The sequence below is a fragment of the Schistocerca piceifrons genome, chromosome 1, assembly GCF_021461385.2.
Source record: "Schistocerca piceifrons isolate TAMUIC-IGC-003096 chromosome 1, iqSchPice1.1, whole genome shotgun sequence".
In the NCBI taxonomy this organism is placed as follows: domain Eukaryota; kingdom Metazoa; phylum Arthropoda; class Insecta; order Orthoptera; family Acrididae; genus Schistocerca; species Schistocerca piceifrons.
Window position 1 is genome coordinate 161325406 of NC_060138.1, and position 21661 is coordinate 161347066.

A 21661-nucleotide genomic window follows, 5' to 3' on the forward strand; every position below is an offset into this window, starting at 1 on the left:
ATTGCATTTTAGCCACTGAGTGACACGCATCTCTTATATTTTCTGAGATAGATGAAGAATCTCAACGATGGCGTCATTTAAACCTTGTACGAAAAGCAGGAAGACGTCATTCTTTTACATGTCGGACGTGGGAGGCTTTTAGTGAAGCTGCATTTGATTTTGACACGCAAGGGCAACTGTGGATGACGAGCTGACGCGGGAGGGAGCTGACGTTATTGCATGTACAATAAGTTACTTACTCACCATCACTCACTATAAGTGATATGCGAGTTCAGCGGTGGGTAATAGCACGAGAGACACTAAATATCATAGAACAAATTTGCTATTTCGAAAGGAAAAACTAACGAGGATAGAAAATGCAGACTGTCAACTGGAAGTAAAGCATTTCTGGAAAAGAGAAATATGTTAACGCTGAATACAAAATTTATGTAGTAGGAAGACTTTTGTGAAATGTGGAAATGGAACATATATTATAAACAGTGCGGAAATGTGGTGCTAAAGGAAAACAGAAAAGATTAGCTTGGTAGATCGAGTAAGTAATGATGCGGTACTGGATCCACTCCGTGGGAAAAGAAATTTATTGCACAACTGGACTTAAAGAAGGAATAGATTTGATTGTATGCATCCAGAAACAATGAACAGTCAATTTTGCAAAGGAGGGAAGTGTGGAAGGTAAGAGCTGTAGAGGTAGACCAAGGCTTGAATACTGCAAGTGGGTTCCAATCGGTGCAGGTTGCAGTAGATACGCAGAGATGAAGAGGCTTGGACGGGACAGACTAGCGAGGAGAGAAACATCAAACCAGTGTTCTGGCTGAAGACTATAACAACAACAACAACAACAACATCAACAGCAATATGCAGTAACAAATCCATAAAAGTGATACATCCGACGCCTTCGTAGTCCTAATAATTTTTCCCTATTTTATTGTACGCAGTGTCCCGTGTAGAACGCTGACGTCGCGGCTGTTCCCTTTCAGACAGCGTGCGGCTGGCCCGCCTGCTGCTGGCAGAGCGCAGCACGTGGCTGGTGCTGTCTCCCGCCGTGGGCAGGATTCCCTTGGGCGGCAGCGTCTTCACCTTCCTGCACTACGATTGTCCTCACAACCGGCGAGTGCTGCAAGCGGTGAGTTGCCCCCACAGTTTACTATTGTGTATTAAACCGTGGACCTAGAAATGACGGAGAGCCTTCGTCCCGCCGTAGCCCTCGGTTGTTCACAACCCCGCAACAGCAGTCCATCCACCCCACCGCCGCCCCACACCGAACCCAGGGTTATTGTGCGGTTCGGCCACCAGTGGACCCCCCCTCCCTCCCCCCCTCATCCCTCCCCCCCTTTGCTCTGGGAACGTCTCACACACCAGACGAGTGTGACCCCAAATGTTTGCGTGGTAGAGTAATTTTGGTGTACGCGTACGTGGATACAGTGTTTGTGAAGCAATCGCCGACATAGTGAACTGAGGCGGAATAAGGGGACCCAGTTCGCATTCGCCGAGGCTGATGGAAAACCGCCTAAAAACCATCCACAGTCTGGCCGACACACCGGAATTCGGCACTAATCCGCCTGGAGGATTGGTGTCGGGGACCGGCACGCCTTCCCGCTCGGGAAGCAGCCAGGAGGGCCAGACTTTTTGGAAATTAGAAATTTATGGTAAGGTCTTATGGGGTCAAACTGCTGAGGTCATCGGTCCCTAAGCTTACGCACTACTTAATCTAACAGGGACAACACACACACACACACACACACACACACACATACACTAATGCCCGAGGGAGGACTCGAACCTCCGACCGGGGGAACCGCGCGGCTCTTGAAAAGCCGCCGGCCGAGCGATTCTAGGCGCTACAGTCTGGAACGCCTCGATCGCTATGGTCGCAGGTTCGAATCCTCCCTCGGGCATGGATGTGTGTGATGTCCTTAGGTTAGTTAAGTTCGAGGGGAGTGATGACCTCAGAAGTTAAGTCGAATAATGCTCAGAGCCATTTGAACAGTGAAAAGGCGTCGTAGACCGCGCGGCGGGCCAGACTTTACTATACTTTTTGCCGTAAGGCCAGATTCACACCAGCGACCTCCTGGTCAGTATCGGCTACTCATGTTGCCCACGCATCAAGATATTTCACGTAAATCAGCAACCAGCCACGTCAGTGATCAGTTGATTGAATGTAGCGTTTTATAATCCTGAGTATGTTGCAGAAGTAGGAGACAGTGGTGTCACCTGCTGAAATGGGTAATTATAACTAGTTTTCGCCGCGCTCAGTCATATTATAGTAGTGAGTGCCACTATTATAGCAGTATAGCGGCGGTGGAACACTCTTTTACCTCCTTAACCGGCGTGGTGGTGGTAAGATCTTACGCACTACTTAATCCAACTTAAACTACCTTACGTTAAGGACAACACACACACTCATGCCCGAGGGAGGACTCAAACTGGCTTGACGTCTTTCCTTATTCGGGTATGAAACACGAACCTCTGCATAACACAGTAATCTTTGAGTTATAAATATGTAATTACGCGGAAACTATAACGGGCAGTCAAAAAGTTTCCGCTTGATGGCCGTACCTTCCAGAATCAGTATGCCAGTCAGGCAAAATAGTTGTGTCCATTGAGGCAACTATCCAACCGACGCTCCAGTTTGAAGGTACCCGTTAGGTAAAACACCGTTCCCTGCTGGGTGAAGAAGTCCTTGACGGCCTGCTCCACATCCTCGTCTGACAGGAATCTTCGATGCTTGAAGGCAGTTTTAAAGGACCTAAGCATGATACATGTGGAGAGCTGAGGACTATAGGGTGGGGGCTCGAGTGTGTCCCACTTGTTGTCTCTAATGGATGAGGCAGGCCTACCACATCGACAAGCGTCTCGTGTCGAATCGACAGCAAGGAACTTGGCGCACCATTCCACAATGATGGTTTTCAAGAAACGTGTTGCCACATACAGATTCTTCATTCTGTGATGGATATCCACCGATATGTGTCTTCGGAGCCTTTCAGGGTGACATCACTGGATAAAATCTTCTCGGCTTCCAAGCCGCGTCAATTCCAACAAAATTCTCGAGCTTTCACGTAATCGTAGGTATACAGGTTGGTCCATTGATAGTGACCAGGCCAAAAATCTCACGAAATAAGCGTCAAACGAAAAAAACTACAAAGAATGAAACTTGTCTAGCTTGAAGGAGGAAACCAGATGGCGCTATGGTTGGCCCACTAGATGGCGCTGCCATAGGTCAAACGGATATCAACTGGCTTTTATAAAAATAGGAACCCCCATTTCTTATTACATATTCGTGAAGTACGTAAAGAAATATGAATGTTTTAGTTGGACCACTTTTTTCGCTTTGTGATAGATGGTGCTGTAATAGTCACAAACATATGGCTCACAATTTAGACGAACAGTTGGTAACAGGTAGGTTTTAAAATTAAAATACAGAACGTAGGTACGTTTGAACAATTTGTTTCCGTTGTTACAATGTGCTACATGTACCTTTGTGAACTTATCATTTCTGAGAACGCATGCTGTTACAGCGTGATTACCTGTAAATACCACATTAACGCAATAAATGCTCAAAATGATGTCCGTCAACCTCAATGCATTTGGCGGTACACGTAACGACATTCTTCTCAACAGCGAGTAGTTCGCCTTCCGTAATGTTCGCACATGCATTGACAATGCCCTGACGCATGTTGTCAGGCGTTGTCAGTGGATCACGATAGCAATAACCTTCAAATTTACCCACAGAAAGAAATCCGGGGACGTCAGATCCGGTGAACGTGCGGGCCATGGTATGGTACTTCGACGACCAATCCACCTGTCATGAAATATGCTATTCAATACCGCTTCAGCCGCACGCGAGCTATGTGCCGAACAGCCATCATGCTGGAAATACATCGCCATTCTTTCATGCAGTGAAACATCTTGTAGTAACATCTGTAGAACATAACGTAGGAAATCAGCATACATTGCACCATTTACATTGCCATCGATAAAATGGGGGCCAACTATCCTTCCTCCCATAATGCCGTTCCATACATTATCCCACCAAGGTCGCTGATGGTCCACTTGTCGCAGCCATCGTGGATTTTCCGTTGCCCAATAGTGCATATTATGCCGGTTTACGTTACCGCTGTTGGTGAACGGCGCTTCGTCGCTAAATAGAACGCGTGCAAAAAATCTGTCATCGTCCCGTAATTTCTCTTGTGCCCAGTGGCAGAACTGTACACGACGTTCAAAGTCGTTGCCATGCAATTCCTGGTGCATAGAAATACGGTACGGCCGCAATATATGTTGATGTAGCATTCTCAACACCGACGTTTTTGAGATTCCCAATTCTCGCGATATTTGTCTGCTACTGATGTGCGAATTAGCCGCGACAGCAGCTAAAACACGTACTTGGGCATCATCATTTGTTGCAGGCCATGGTTGACGTTTCACATGTGGCTAAACGCTTCCTGTTTCCTTAAATAACGTAACTATCCGGCGAACGGTCCGCACACTTGGATGGTGTCATCCAGGATGCCGAGCAGCATACATAGCACACGCCCGTTGGGCATTTTGATCACAATAGCGATGCATCAACATGATATAGACCTTTTACGCAGTTTGTAAATGGTCCATTTTAAGACGGGTAATGCATCACGAAGCAAATACCGTCCGCACTGGCGGAATGTTACGTGATACCACGTACTTATGCGTTTGTGAATATTACAGCGCCATTTATCACAAAGCGAAAAAAGTGGTCCAACTAAAACATTCATATTTCTTTACGTACTACACGAATATGTAATAAAAATGGCGGTTCTTATTTTAAAAAATGCCGTTGATATCCGTTTGACCTATGGTAGCGCCATCTAGTGGGCCAACCATAGCGCCATATGGTTTCCCCCTTCAAACTAGACGAGTTTCGTTCTTCGTAGTTTTTTTCGTTTGATGCTTATTTCGTGAGATATTTGGCCCACTCACTACCAATGGACCACCCTGTATAAGCGGGAAATAGCGCCAGACAGGTCCGACAGTCAGTAGCTTCACTCCTGACGACGATGGCGGAGCTAGCCATCGACAGCTCAAGAATTTTCTTAGAATTGTCGTGGTTTGAAAATCGATAAGATTTATTCCAATGTCCACCAACGTTTGTCCTTCAGCAGCCATGAAATGAATGACGCACATTGGTCCTCTTTGGACGCATTTGGTAATAACGTCGCATTAGTTCACGTCTCCACTTTTATCACACGCACGGCGGAAAGACGCGAATACCACACTAACCCATTGCCTACACGTCAGTGTTTATGAACACGCGTCAGAGTCGCGCTACGTCGTATATATGCTGTAGCAACAACGTCAAATAGAAAATTTTTGATCGCCCCATGTAGTTAGGATTTTTAAATGTGAAACACCGTAGAAATTAATCTCTTTTAGAACAGCGATTCTAGCAATAGAAATTATTATAGTTACATTGGAAAAATCGAAGTTGTTAGCCATATCTTTGTAATTGTTACATCAATTAAAATAAACCATATATCGTTTAGTGAAAACTTACAATTCATCTGCTTGTAAACGGAATTACGATATTTTAAACGGTTTCGGAAATATTTGAAAGGAACATCTCAACTGAACGTAGGGTGATTCAACAGTGTGCACTGAACGCTAGGCTCCGAAACATTTGAGTCGGCATCTGCATTGCATTACGTCGCCGGATCTACCATAGAATCTATTCTGGTTTATAGGGTGGGTAGGTGTCCGCTATAAACGTTTTGTAATGATCCACGGATGGACAAGAGTTTTTCGCCTACCCTGGTGGTTTCACAGCCCTTTAGCCACTTTCCGTGGATCCTCACGACTGTAGCAAGCAAACAGCCGACAATATTTCTCCGTTTCTGAGATTCTCGTTCCCAGTCGGCGGACAATAACACCGTCAAAGTCTGTGGATTTTTCTGTTTGAGCCGTATCCACTCCGCTATACACCTCCATTACTGTGTCATGTGGTCGTAACGTCGCCGTACGCTATTGTCTCGCGGTGGGTTGTTGTCATAAGGCTTTGGACTCATCAGTGTACACTGTGATTCAGCTGCCCCTGTCGATTCGTTTTATGCAACCGCACTTTGTCTTTATCAGGAACGGTATCCAGACAGGTGACAGCCATGTAATTGTTATACACTGGATATGGAATTAGTGATATTGTTGCAGAAGAATCTGAGTAACACCGTGGTGTAGTGGTTATGATACTAAACTGTTGCAAGTGCTGAATAAACCTTCATTAACTGAAATTAGCGTTCGTCATTCATCTACTTACGCCTTCTTCTGCGTGACAATATGCACATAGATAGATGCCGGTAGTATCGGTTGCACAAGGAATAGAAGGGCAGTGCGTTGGCACAGCCGTCATTTGTACTGAGGTGATTAATGTGAAAAGGTTTCCTAAGATGGTTATACATGCACGACGAGAATTAACACGCTTTGAACACGCAACGCTTGGGATGTTCCATTTCGGAAATCGTTAGGGAGTTCAGTATTCTGAGATACACAGTATCAATAGTGTGCAGAGATTGTTACATTTCAGAGATTATCTCTCACCACGGACAACATTGGCAAATGGTCTTCGCGTGCCGACCGAGAGCAGCGGCGTTTGCATAAAGTTGTCAGTGCTAAAAGACAAGCAACACCCTGAGAAATAACCGCAGAAGTCAATGTGGAACGTACGATGAAAGTATCCGTCAGGACAGTGCGGCAAAATTTGGCGTTAATGTGCTACGGCAGCAGACGACCGACGCGAGTGCCTTTGCGAACACCACGCCATCGCCTGTAGTGCCTCTCCTGTATTCATGACCTTATAAGTCGGACCATAGGCGACTGGGAACCCGTGCCCTGAACAGATGAGTTCCAATTTCAATTGGTACGGGCAGATGGTAACGTTTGAGTGTAGCACAGGCCTCACTAAGCCATGGACCCAAGTAGTCGCCAAGGGATTATGCAAGCTGGTGGTGACTGGTGTGGGCTGTGTTTACATGGAATGGACTGGGTCCTTTAGATGTTCGGCTAGTTGGAGACCTTTTGAGCCATTCACGGATGTCACATTCCCAAACAACGATAGAAGTTTATGGACGACAATGCGACCCGGCCGCTGGGGCCGAACGGTTCTAGGCGCTTCAGTCTGGAACCTCGCGACCGCTACGATTGCAGGTTCGAATCCTGCCTCGGTCATGGATGTGTGTGATGTCCTTAGCATAGTTTTTAAGTAGTTCTATGTTCCAGGGCACTGATGACCTCAGATGTTAAGTCCCATAGTGCTGAGAGGCATTTTGACAATGCGCCACGAAACCAGGCCACAACTGTTTGCAATTGATTTGAAGAACCTTCTGGACAATTCGAGCGAATAATTTGGCCACCCAAATCGCACGACGTGAACCCCATCGGACATTTATGGGACATAATCGATAGGTAAGTTCGTGCATAAAATCCTACACCGGCAATAGTTTCGCAGTTGTGGGCAGCTATAGAGGCAGCATGCCTCAATATCTCTGCAGTGGACTTCCATCGACTTGTCGACACCATGCCACTACGCCGGACAATAGGAGGTCCGACATAATATTAGGAGGTATACCACGACTTTCGTCGCCTCAGTGTAAGTTCCCTCTCAGAGATCTGGGCCACTGTTAGCAAACGGAATCACTGTGTAAAAAATACAGGTGAGGATTGGCCATGCGTTACTTTCAGTAAATGATTCAGAAACAATGTCTTATAAAGTGGTTTTCACCACTGGAAACAACGAAATTAACTGGAGATATCAAAATGGGAAGCATGGAAGAAACAACTTCCGGATGTATAACCTCTGAACAATTAACGAAAGATAAAGTACTATAAATGGGATAAAGTAACAGAGACATGAAAAATCTGTATGACTACACCGCTGATTACACAAAGAAATATTGGAGACACTTGGATAAGTATGGTAGAAGTAAGGTGTATCTTGGTTAAAACATACCGTGTAACTCATGGCCAGTCCTCACTTGTATTTTTTACAGTATGATTCCGTTTACCATCAGTCTCCCAAAACTCTGAGAGTGGAATTAGGTCGATTACGTGGCTGTCTCCTGTCTAGATACTGTTCCTGATACAGATGTACTGCAGGCTGCACAAAACGAATCGGTAGGGGTAACTGAACGAACCTGTATTTACTGGGTGTCTCTCCTGAAAGTCGTCAGGCGCATTTTCTCTGTATTTTCTGCAGATATTTGTAGACTTATTGCAATGTGCACCTGTAATCAGCCCAAACAATTATTGCTCAACATGTCTTTCATGCCAACACCCAGTTAACGGAAAGTATCCGTTTATTCCCCATTACAAACAAAATGGTTTTTAAAGCAGAATTTTACGTGCCCAGTCGATAGAGCAGTCCCAGATAAGTGTGTGAGTGTGTGGGTTTTATTTTGTCAAGTTGCGTAATGGATTGACCCAACAAGTACCCTTTGGCCCCTGCAAGAAGCAATTTCCATCTCACACTACTACAGAAGTCAGACAGACGCTCGTAATGTACCAACAAGAACTGCTTGAAAAACATTCAGCAACAAATATCTTCTGGAGTCGTCCACTGTAAGGAAAAAACACAAGGATATTCGATATATTCTTACATAACTAGTGGAATGCTTGGGTATGGGAGTATTGCTAGTTAGTGTAAGAAAAACATCAAACGAACTAAAAACATTATTACAAAAAAAATCTGAGAAATCAAGTGAAACTTTTTCTTATAAAATAATAATAAATTTCTGGGTTCTTTTCGGAACAGTAAATTGCCTCTTATGGATAGGAATTTTTACACAGTATGGAAAAGTTCTTTTCTCACTTTTCTTTAAGAATGTTATTTACTAGGCAGAATGGCTGAGAGCCACACCTACACAACTTGAATAACTTTTCTAGGTACGGTCAAGGCTGTCGCATGAGAAATGTAGTGGAGTGTACCGTTAGGGAGGACAGATGGGGCTCGCATACGCTGTAGTGCACAATACCGTGAGCTGCGACGACTGCTGCCTGTGTCGCTCGCTGCTGACAAATAACACAACTCTCTTTCTATCTGGATTGACCTTGGCCAATCAAACTCTCCCTATGCCTTGATGAAGTTAAGGACTCCTATCCACCCCCAAGTCTAACTATTGGCGTGGTACACCGCTCAGATAACCAGTCCACTGTGATGCCACTCAATACTCGCTCGCAGGCGTTTAACTAGTACTCTGCCCGTGTTCACACCGCACAATAAGTGTGGCGACCAACAGAGTGAACAACGCTTAATTACGAGCGGCTCAATATAGAGTGTCACTGTGATTTGCTAACGACAGAGGTGCTCTCCCAGTGTAGTACTGAGGAGAGACTTTGTTCCTCGCTCTTTATGTACACATACGAGCGCACTCGCTCTCGTTACGTGTTCCCACTCCAAGAGCCACAATGGGACAGCCCCTTTTTCTGGAAAAGTTTCCGTCTTCCCTCACTCCTCTGGCTGTTTGCATCAGAAATATTCCACCAATCAGCGTTGCTCTTTTGAACAGGAGAACGTTTCGTTTGAGTCGACCAATGCGGAAATCTGTAACATCTCCGTTAGGCATGTATTCTCCTCCTGTGAGAACTCTGTAGCTACACAGTCGGTCTGTCAAAAAATGTGTCTTCTGGGCGCTCCCACACAATGTAGCGGAATTTGCTTTTAAGTCGAACATGGGGATTGTTATCCTTTCGCTCTGGCAAAAGCTGTCTTCTCTCTGTTCTCTCTGGGCGATCGCTTTGGCTTATGTAGGTATGTTGTTGACCTAGCCCTCTGAAGGGACAGTCTTCCCAACAGGCTGGTTTCGTCTTTAGAACGAAAATTTCTGTGGCCGTCATGTTACGTACGCCAGCCTCGACTTTTTCAACCTCGGTGCGCACTTGCAATTATTAGATTTGCATATCGCTGACATGAATTGATACAAAATTGGCTCTACCTTATCGAGTTTGGGTTCGAATGAAGCATCTTGATGTGCAGAATACGATTGTGAGGACAGAATATGTAAGAGATGAAGGTCTGGAGACCATGCCACCTTACAAGTGTAATGCAATTTTCTGTTTAGGGATATGTATTAACAGCATCAATAAAACACAATAAAACATTTGTTAGCCACTACTTTGTTGCCAGACTTACAATGTCTCCTGAGCCACCCTAGCCTACGCTGTCGGCTACCACGATGTAACGGAGCTGTCAATCTCTGCTGGAGTACTGGTTATTCTCCGTGTTTTACTGTCCCTGTTACTATATATCACTAAAAATATCACACTAGACTAATTTGGCACTGCTCTATCGAACACGAGAACGTAAAATACAGCTTTAAAAGTAATTTTGTTTATAACTGGAGACAAACCGAATTCCGTTGACACTGGGCCTCGCAAGAAACTTGTAATGAACAGTATTTGTTTGAGCTGACTCCATCTATATATTGCAAAGAAGGAATTGGAAATATCTACAGAGACACAAGAGAAAATGTGCCTGATAATTATTAGGAGCGACACCCTGCATGTACAGGGTGATTTTGGTCAAAGGGGACAAATTGCAGGAAACGATTTCTGAGAAGATAAGGAACTGAAAAGCTCAGAGAGAAATATGTCTGCAAATGCGTTACAAGGGATGTACATCATCTTTAAGGTCGAGAGAAAAGATCTTTTACAGTGTAAGTTTTGATGATTAAAAGCACACATAAGAACGCGCCAGGCCAAGTGAGAAAGTACTGCCTGTACTATTGTTTTTGTTGCACACACGATACACACAAGAGGGCATTATCCCTGTCAACAATGGCGGCGTGTTCAGTCATCACTACCATAGCACAGTCAATGAAGACCAAAAGTGTCAACTGGGGAAAAATCGTATAGTTGCAAGTTTTTGTGCCATGGTAGTGGGGAGCGTCGTGAACAACCTGTTCCTGAGCTGTGAGGTGTGACTGTGGGAGTGGGGAGAGGAGGACAGCGAGTAAAGGTCATTTTTTGGGTCTTTCTTGAACATCTCGAAAACTGCTCCATCTAATCAAAACATTTCCCAGCTCAAAATTAAATTCCCACTCACCTGAATCGCGTGAGTCTGATTCAGGCAGCTATTTGTGTATGCAGGGAGATGGGGTCTCCCGAACATACAGTCCTATTCTGCGAAAAGTAGACACATAAGGGGCACAGTACAAGCAACAATGTCTACAACCAACTAGACGATGCATTACGAAACGAAAAAGAATTGACATGATTAAATACCTTAACAGACAAGATTTCAATGGCATTACATGAAGTTATTTATTAGAGTGCCAGCGCATTGTCGCAAACTGCTTATGGCATCGGGCACTGTAAATCTGTCAGTATGTACATAGACATAACAGTTCTGATAAAGGAACAAGGGAATATAGTATAAAGACCACCCTACTTACTAACATGCAAGATGTCTGGGATACAATGGCTCGAAGCACATACTGAGGTATTCACCCTCATACAACTAGGTGGCGGAGCTAACGTCTCTAACTCTTTCCTAATTTTCTTTTTGTTTCTTCTTAGATTCAACTACATTTTTATATTGCCATTTCTAATTCATGTATTATATTTTGATAAAGTACAAAACTGCTAAACAAACAAAAAAAAGATGGAAATGAATAAAAAGCTCACCTCCATGTGGCAGGACACAGGCAACGGTAGGATGGGATGTGGCACTGCATGGAACTGTTTCTCAGATCACTCAGGCCCCATATACCGATCACAGCAGCCAAGAGGCAATAAGTGACCCACTGTAAGCAATCACGTGTTGGGTCGGTAAAAATAAGTAGCAATTGAAAAAAAGTGAAAAGTGCAAGTAAGAAATTAAACTACATTAAATTTCGTGCAGAATAGGTCCTATTCACTTTTTGTCTAGGCCTACTAGTTTCCGTGTTTCATGGGATGGAAAAATCGCCATTTATTAAAAACAGAGTTTTAATAATATTAAACGTGTTTCATGAGATGGAAAAATCGCCGATTATTAAAAACGGAGTTTTAATAATATTAAATGAATGTTTATTGGTAAATGAAGTACTGTTAAATGAAGAATGTGTAGACCATATCTAAGTGCAGTTGAATCACGTTAAAGGATAAACTGGGTGCAGCTTACAAGAGAAACTCCTCATCGCATTTAGTGTGTAAGGCGTCCGAATATTACGGACCTTACATGAGCTTGATCCCTAACGACAGTGTGATACAGCAGGAGATCCTCAGAAAATAATACACTCCTGGAAATTGAAATAAGAACACTGTGAATTCATTGTCCCAGGAAGGGGAAACTTTATTGACACATTCCTAGGGTCAGATACATCACATGATCACACTGACAGAACCACAGGCACATAGACACAGGCAACAGAACATGCACAATGTCGGCACTAGTACAGTGTATATCCACCTTTCGCAGCAATGCAGGCTGCTATTCTCCCATGGAGACAATCGTAGAGATGCTGGATGTAGTCCTGTGGAACGGCTTGCCATGCCATTTCCACCTGGCGCCTCAGTTGGACCAGCGTTCGTGCTGGACGTGCAGACCGCGTGAGACGACGCTTCATCCAGTCCCAAACATGCTCAATGGGGGACAGATCCGGAGATCTTGCTGGCCAGGGTAGTTGACTTACACCTTCTAGAGCACGTTGGGTGGCACGGGATACATGCGGACGTGCATTGTCCTGTTGGAACAGCAAGTTCCCTTGCCGGTCTAGGAATGGTAGAATGATGGGTTCGATGACGGTTTGGATGTACCGTGCACTATTCAGTGTCCCCTCGACGATCACCAGTGGTGTACGGCCAGTGTAGGAGATCGCTCCCCACACCATGATGCCGGGTGTTGGCCCTGTGTGCCTCGGTCGTATGCAGTCCTGATTGTGGCGCTCACCTGCACGGCGCCAAACACGCATACGACCATCATTGGCACCAAGGCAGAAGCGACTCTCATCGCTGAAGACGACACGTCTCCATTCGTCCCTCCATTCACGCCTGTCGCGACACCACTGGAGGCGGGCTGCACGATGTTGGGGCGTGAGCGGTAGACGGCCCAACGGTGTGCGGGACCGTAGCCCAGCTTCATGGAGACGGTTGCGAATGGTCCTCGCCGATACCCCAGGAGCAACAGTGTCCCTAATTTGCTGGGAAGTGGCGGTGCGGTCCCCTACGGCACTGCGTAGGATCCTACGGTCTTGGCGTGTATCCGTGCGTCGCTGCGGTCCGGTCCCAGGTCGACGGGCACGTGCACCTTCCGCCGACCACTGGCGACAACATCGATGTACTGTGGAGACCTCACGCCTCACGTGTTGAGCAATTCGGCGGTACGTCCACCCGGCCTCCCGCATGCCCACTATACGCCCTCGCTCAAAGTCCGTCAACTGCACATACGGTTCACGTCCACGCTGTCGCGGCATGCTGCCAGTGTTAAAGACTGCGATGGAGCTCCGTATGCCACGGCAAACTGGCTGACACTGACGGCGGCGGTGCACAAATGCTGCGCAGCTAGCGCCATTCGACGGCCAACACCGCGGTTCCTGGTGCGTCCGCTGTGCCGTGCGTGTGATCATTGCTTGTACAGCCCTCTCGCAGTGTCCGGAGCAAGTATGGTGGGTCTGACACACCGGTGTCAATGTGTTCTTTTTTCCATTTCCAGGAGTGTAATTACATTATATCAACAAAAGGCAATTGCAGTTAATCTCATGTACCAAAAACTAACAAAACGATCTCTACCAATATGGACAATGGCATGGAACAAACAAGTTAAAGCGAAACGCATTTTGGAGACGAACCGAGTAGGTGGTTAGTGACATCGTAAAACTCCCATTTAGCAAGAGAACGGCGAGGGCGAGCTTCAGTGCAGAAAGGGATAGGGCCAGAACAATACATTATTCCTTTTAACGTACGGCCAGGACCGAGAGTAAGTAGCTGCACGTTATTAACAGGAAGAGGCTGCGACCCAGCAAGAAAAATCAAAATTTTTATTCACCTAGAGCGAGACGGTAATTGGTTGCCATATTTAGCGATGCAGACGCGACACGGTGGGCAGATCCCCATTATATAAAAGCATTTTGAGACCTTAAAACTCTATCTCTCTCTCTCGTCTTGCGGCGGACCGCACAAGTGTGTGGAAATAAGCGAGGGCGTTGAGAGCTTTGCTTTCTGCAGAATGAGGATGATACGCTTCACGTATCGTGGCGACAGGTAGCAGAGCGGTAGTTCATTATTCCTGTGGGAATTTTTGGGTGCAAAGAAATTGTGCATGTCGCTCCAACCAATAGCGAGTGTGCAATAACCATTATTTCGACTAGGGAAAGATTAATGTTCTATGGACTGCAGGAAAGTTGCGACTGAGTGATTCAGTCAAGGCCAGAGCGTAGAATTAGCGTTTCAGATCCAGCACAGAGACAATGCTGTTGCACATGCTGCTTGGTAAAGTACCATCGCGCATTAGGCCACAGTAAATGATGAGTCTAGATTTTGCTCACTCCAACTTGTGTACGCTTTGACCATTGAATATCAAAAGCTAGGATACTAACCTACCCTCACATTGAGTACGTGAGGGTTTTTTCATTCGTTCAAAAAGTAAATTTATTCTCCACCAACACAGTGCATTGACCAGCTACGACAATGTAGATTTAAATGAGCAGATGAGGATTTTTAATAATCATTATTTCCTGTGAAAACAAATTTTCATGTGTGGAGCTAACGACTTCAATAAGCGTCATTTCAATATGTCCAAGGAAAATAATTGAACATGATTGTTGTTTATCACTTGACCCCTGAAAGCACAGTTGATAAATTATATGTAGAATAAAAAAGGGAATAGCTGTTTTGTCTTTCTTGAACAGACCCCAAAATTTAACTTTTATTAATTCATGCATTCTAGGTACGTGACAGCACCATTTCTAATGTTTTTTGTTCGGATTCGCACCTGATATTAGCTGGCTTACAGAGACAGGGTCATATTTATTTAGAATGTCTGTTTGACACTCTGGGCTCGAGAAGACAGTTCAGATATTTTGTCCATTTGCACACATTAGTACACTCACTGTGCAGATACAAAGGTCGGGTGTACGACAACTAGTAAGATGGCCCAGATCAAGCATGAAAATGGGAAGAAGGTGTACTGAAGTGTGAAAAAAAGCAAAATAAAAACAGTAAACGGTTCAAGCTTAACAATTGTAGTATTGAACTCATGTGAGCAGCCATGGCGTTGTGGTTAAGTGGTCCCGGAGTTAAACTATTAAGGAGAGGAGTCGAGTTCGAAACTCCTTCGTGCCATTTATACTTATTTTCATTTTTTTTTCACAACATTATGAACTAAAAAATGGTTCAAATGGCTCTGAGCACTATGGGACTTAACATCTATGGTCATCAGTCCCCTAGAACTTAGAACTACTTAAACCTAACCAACCTAAGGACATCACACAACACCCAGTCATCACGAGGCAGAGAAAATCCCTGACCCTGCCGGGAATCGAACCCGGGAACCCGGGCGTGGGAAGCAAGAACGCTACCGCACGACCACGAGCTGCGGACATTATGAACTGTCCGTTCGATTATTGAAATGTTTGTTCTCTTTCTGTAGTCTTGGCAATTGTCATACTATACATTCGTTATAGAATACGAGTCATAGGATAAATATACGCTACCGTCGCAAGTAAACACAATGAATAGTGAGAGCGGGCGAAATACCATATAGACGTCTCACAGAAATGACAACAAATAAATGGGTGTGAGCTATGTTACAAGAAAGAAGTTCAAGAGTCAAAACTTCCAAAACGGACCTCAGCTTCAAAACCGCTAAAAACATACGTTTTGGCAGAGCACAGAGAAACTGTGTGATTGTGAAACTGTTGCCTTCATTTGTTGCTGCTTATGTTTTCATCATTTCCTTGGGAATGATCACTTTCACATTCATACGAACACCTAAATCGGGCAAAGGGGCATATCTCACTCACTTACTAGGCGTACAAATTAGGTGCGTCGGTAAGACATTCCTATCGCATGACACACGTACTGTCACTAACGCCGTGTGTGACACATCAGACGAGTTTTACGGTGGAGGATTCGGTTGACTTGTCGCCTCGTCATCAAACGTTTGCGGTTCCTATTTCAAACCCACTTTCTTTCGGCTGCTAATAGAGTAATTGTGCAGAATCAACTTCCATTATAGGTCCTTACTTCAGACCTCGTTGTTGAAAACGGACGTTACACCACGACACAGACTCAAATTTGAATAAAGCGAACAGCGGAGAAAAAAATGGCGTGAGGGAGGTTTGAAGACCGCTCTCCCGCTTGGTACTCAAACACCGTGGCCACGTAACCAAGACTCCACTGATGTCTCAGGACCCTCTATATTGGACTTCCTGTCCTTGGACCGTTCGTTGTTTCTATTTCGCCTTTTTTCATAAGTCAATACACCTTCTGTGGTGTCACCGCCAGACACCACACCTGCTAGGTGGTAGCCTTTAAATCGGCCGCGGTCCATTAGTACATGTCGGACCCGCGTGTCGCCACTGTCAGTGATCGCAGACCGAGCGCCACCACACGGCAGGTCTCGAGAGACTTCCTAGCACTCGCCCCAGTTGTACGGACGACTTAGCTAGCGATGCAACACTGACGAAGCCTCGCTTATTTGCAGAGAAGATAGTTAGAATAGCCTTCAGCTAAGTCAATGGCTACGACCTAGCAAGGTGCCATCACCAAGTTATATTGAGATGATAATACTGTATCAACAAGACCAATGTTCACCAATTGTGGATTAAAGTTAAGTATTCCAGCAGCTACGTACTTTTCTTTATAGCATTCATTACGTATCCTGTTTCAGACCTCACGCCAGCCTGCGTGAGCTTATAGCGTGCATTTCGGCCTCCTCAAACAACACGGTGTTGGCACTTCTGCCGACACTTCACCTTCCTCTTTTCATGCTTGATCTATGTTGGCTTTTTGATGGGCTGTTCAATGGGCAAACTTACCACTAAGTCTGTGGGAGGGGGACGAGGGGGGGGGGGAGTGCTATGGGGAGTTTCCATTGTTAGAAGTTAGAAGAGTGGGGGAACGTGGTTGCCATATTATGGTCACGCACTTCCATTCTTCATAGGTCTGCAAACTAAAGAGCGAGAGGGCAATACCCCATTACTTCTACCTCACTGCATCACAAAAACGACTGTAGGATGTTTCACAAAATTATTCAGATTCTTCCGCAGATCGCCTTATGTCTCTTTGGCGACGCAGTGAACAGACACTCCTGGAAGTGCATGTATATTTTCCACAAAGTGTGCTAACACTATATTGAAGACAGAAATGAGTTGCTAACAAAACACACATCAGAAAAATACGTGGTCGTATTCTACGTAAATATCTGCGTACTGTTCTAGAGTGCTATAGTGTAAATCGATTGTTAGTCATCCCGTACGGCAGTTCACTTTTACAGATAGACTATATCTTCTCAGCATTTCTTGTCCAGTTCTCTTATGTGAGCAGACGAAACCGGAAAGAGCTGGAAAAGGGTAAAACATCTAAGGTCGCCATGTCCAGATGGAATCCCAATTCGATTTTACAGAGAGTACGGTGCGGAATTGGTCTCTGCTTAGCCTGCATTTATCGCGAATAGCTCGCCCAGCGAAAAGTCCCAAGCGACTGGGAAAAATCGCGTGTGACTCTTACATACGAGGCGTGTTTTTTAAGTAAGTACCGTTTGGAAATTTAAAAAAAAGACGTGCTAAGGTATCTAAATAATTTCATTTTTACATGAAAGTCTGTACCTTAATCTACGCACTAACGCCATTACAGTCTGATTTTTCCGTGTTACGTTAAGATGCCTCCGATAATCGTGAGTCCCGCCGACTGTGAAGTTAGGGCTGTTATAAGATTTCTTAGTGCTAAAGGCCTAAAAGCGATCGATATTCATCGTGAGATCTGTGCAGTTTACGGAGAAAACATTATCAGTGATTGAATGATAAGATTGTGGGTTAGAGCACTTGAACATGGCCGCACAAATGTGCGTGATGAACAACGGAGTGGGCGTCCATCGGTCGTTAATGAAGTGGACAATAAAATTAGAGAAAACAGACGCTTTACGATTTCCTCCTTGCGGGATGACTTTCCTAATGTTTCTCGTAGTGTTTTGTATGGCATTGTGACCGAGCACTTGAATTACCGAAAATTGTACGCACGTTTGGTACCGAAAATGTTGACGGATGTGCACAAAACCAAACGTTTAGACAGTGCATTGGCTTTCCTTGAGCGGTACTACAACGGCGGTGATGATTTCTTAAGCCAAATTGTTATGGGCGATGAAACATGGGTGGCCTACGTCACACCAGAACCAAAGCAACAGTCCATGGAAGTTGAGCAAGGGCATCGTTTTGCTGCAAGACAATGCCCGTCCGCATGTGGCGAATCAGACCAAAGATCTCAACACATCTTTTCGATGGGAAACTCTAGATCATCCTCCGTACAGTCCTGATCTTGCGCCCAGTGACTACCATCTGTTCCTGCACTTGAAGAAACACCTGGGCGGTCAGTGTCTTCACGACGAAGACGAAGTCAAAACAGTGGTGATGCAGTGGTTAACAAGTCAGGCGGCAGACTTCTATAACGAGGGTATTCAAAAACTGGTACAAGTGCCTCAATATTGACGGAAATTATGTAGAAAAGTAGATTAAGTACAGCCTTTCATGTAGAACTAAAATTATTGAGATATTTTAGCACGTCTTTTTTTAATTTCAAAACGGTACTTACTTTAAAAAAACACGCCTGGTATAAGAAGGTTAAAATTACAAACCAATATCCTTAATATCGGTTCACTACAGGCTTCTAAGACAAATAATAAATTTCCTTGAGACGGAAAAGCTTCTGTCCACAAACCAGCACGGATCTAGAAAGTATCGGTCGTGCGAAATTGAACTTGTCGTTTTCTCACATGGTATCCTACAAATCATGGATGGAGGGAACAAGCAGATTTCATATTTTCGGAAAGCATTTGACACGGTGTCCCACTGTAGATTGTTGACGAAGATCCGAGCATACGGTTTAGGTTCCCAGATATGTAAGTGGCTCTAAGACTTTTTAAGTTATACACCCCAGCACGTTCTCCTCTACGGCAAGTGTTCACCAGGAACAAGACTTTCGTCAGCAATTTCCCAGGGAAGTGTTATAAATGACATGAGGGGCAGAGGTGATGACGCTGTGTAGGATGTCAACGTTCAGCGACTGTAGGAATATACCAGCTGACTTAGACAAAATTTCTAGTTGGTGTGATGAATGACAGATTGCTGTAAATGTATAAAAATGTAAGTTAATGCGGATGACTCAGTCACTTCGATTAAACATCTAGGCGTAATGTTGCAAAACGATATGAAACGGAACGAGTACGTCAGGTTGGTAACAGGGAAGGCGAATGCTCGACTTCGGTTCGTTAGGAGAATTTTGGGAAAGTGTGTTGCTCATCATAAAGGAGACGGCATATTGATCGTTCGTGGGACCCTTTCATGAGTATTCTTCGAGTGCTTGGGATCCGTAATACGGATTAAAGAAGGCAACGGAAGTAATTCAGAGGTGTACTTCTTAATTTTTTACCGGTAGGTTCGATCAGAAAGCAAGTATTACGGAAATGCTTCGTGAACTGAGGTTGGAATCCCAGGAGGGAAGAGAACACACCTTTCGCAAGGCCTATTGCGGAAACTGAGAGAACCAGGATTTGTGGCCGACTGAGGAACGATTCTGCTACCAATGCACATTTCGCGTAAGGACTACGACAGGGCTTAACAACTGGCAGGTTTTGAGCGCGAGTACCCGCGTCTGCTCGCGAGCAGGTGCAAGGTCACGGAGTAGGGAGGGAGGGGAGGGAGGGGAAATGCGCGCGCATGTTTGAATAGGGCCGCAGCGTGCCTATTGAATTCGCGTCGACTGTGTAACTTTTAAAGTGCTACGATCAGGTCTAACAGTCACTTCGCTGGTTAAGAATCATGTCAAGTCGCCGTTGTGTAGCCCCAACCATGCTTTCGCAGTTCAACCCCCATTGGGAGAAAGTGTATCTGTTTACAGAAAAAGATGGTGTTGCAAATGTTTAGTATTGTGGATTGGCAAGAGAGCCAACCCTGTATGAGAGGAAGCCGAAAGGCACGCGTTTTAGCTCTCGCAGGCGGGCGTGAGGTCTGGAACAGGTCAAGGAAATTAGACTAGCAAAAAAGGACGTAGCTGTGGCATGCTTAACTTTAATCCATAAATGGTGAACATCGCTCTTGACGGTACATGTTTTACAACATCAATAGTAACTGGTAATGGCGCCTTGCTAGGTCGTAGCAAATGACGTAGCTGAAGGCTATGCTAACTATCGTCTCGGCAAATGAGAGCGTATTTTGTCAGTGAACCATCGCTAGCAAAGTCAGCTGTACAACTGGGGCGAGTGCTAGGAAGTGTCTCTAGACCTGCCGTGTGGCGGCGCTCGGTCTGCAATCACTGATAGTGGCGACACGCGGGTCCGACGTATACTAACGGACCGCGGCCGATTTAAAGGCTACCACCTAGCAAGTGTGGTGTCTGGCGGTGACACCACATTTAGTATGTCACAAAACGCTGAATTCTTTTAGGAAATTTAATTTGCAGTGACATTACATGTCGTACCACGCGAAAGACTACCGAAGTAGAAAATGTGATGGACCAGATCGTGCACAGGAAGCTATAACTTAAAAGGAAGCTATCCGAAGACGAAGAAAAATCAACTGAGGCAGCTCTCAGAGTGAGTTACAAAATTGCTTTGCTTTTAGCAAAATCCCTGCGCCCCTTCACTGATGGCGATTTAATAAAAGAATGTTTGGTAGTTGCAGCGGAATAATTGTGTCCATCTCAAGTTAAATAGTTTCGGATTGTGCCATTATCTAACATGACCATTATGCGTCGCATACAGGACATGGCAGACGACGTCCAGAGCCAGCTTGCAAATAACTGTAAAGATTTTATGGCGTATTCTCTAGCTCTGGACGAAAGTGTTGATATCACTGGAACAGCGCAGCTTGCCATATTTATTAGAGGTGTTAATAGAGATCTTCAGGTGAGGGAGGAGTTCCTCGATGTAGTAGCGATGAAGAACACTACAACAGGAGGTGATATTTTAAGTAGTGTTGAAGAAAGTGTTGAAAATATAGGATTGTCGTGGAATACTTTAGTTTCAGTGTCTACAGACGGTGCACCAGCGATGACATGGAAAAAATCAGATTTCGTTGCGCTGTTGAAAGAGAAAATGGAAAAACTGACCGTGCCGAATGAAATAAGGGGCGTTCACTGTGTGATCCACCAGGAAAACTTATGTGCAAAGAGTATCACTCTAAAAAATTTGATGAGTGTTCTTCGTACAACCAATTATGTAAAGAAGCATGGGCTACAACACAGGCAATTTAAAAGCTTTCTTGAGGATGTAGAAAGCCAGTATGGTAGCCAGCCTTATTACAGCGAGGTCCGCTGGCTTAGTCGTGGTGAATTATTAAATCGATGTTTTTGCCTATTAGATGAGATAAATATGTTCATGGAAATAAATAACATGTGTGTTCTTGAATTGAAAGAGCCTTCATGGAAATGTGATCTCGCATTCTTAGCAGATTTAACTAGCTATCTGAATACTTTGAACATTTCACTACAAGGTAAAGATCTGCTAATTATTCATTTC

The 21661-nt window shown here is 44.8% G+C and overlaps 1 protein-coding gene across 1 annotated transcript in view; it reads left to right on the plus strand.

The window, feature by feature from the left end:
• Nucleotides 1-21661, plus strand: part of LOC124795122 (ionotropic receptor 75a-like) — a 189783-nt gene that overhangs the window by 17321 nt on the left and 150801 nt on the right. Inside the window, exon 2 of the mRNA XM_047259024.1 lies at nucleotides 978-1123. Within this exon, the coding sequence (XP_047114980.1) occupies nucleotides 978-1123 (146 nt within the window). The remainder of the gene's footprint in view (nucleotides 1-977; nucleotides 1124-21661) is intronic.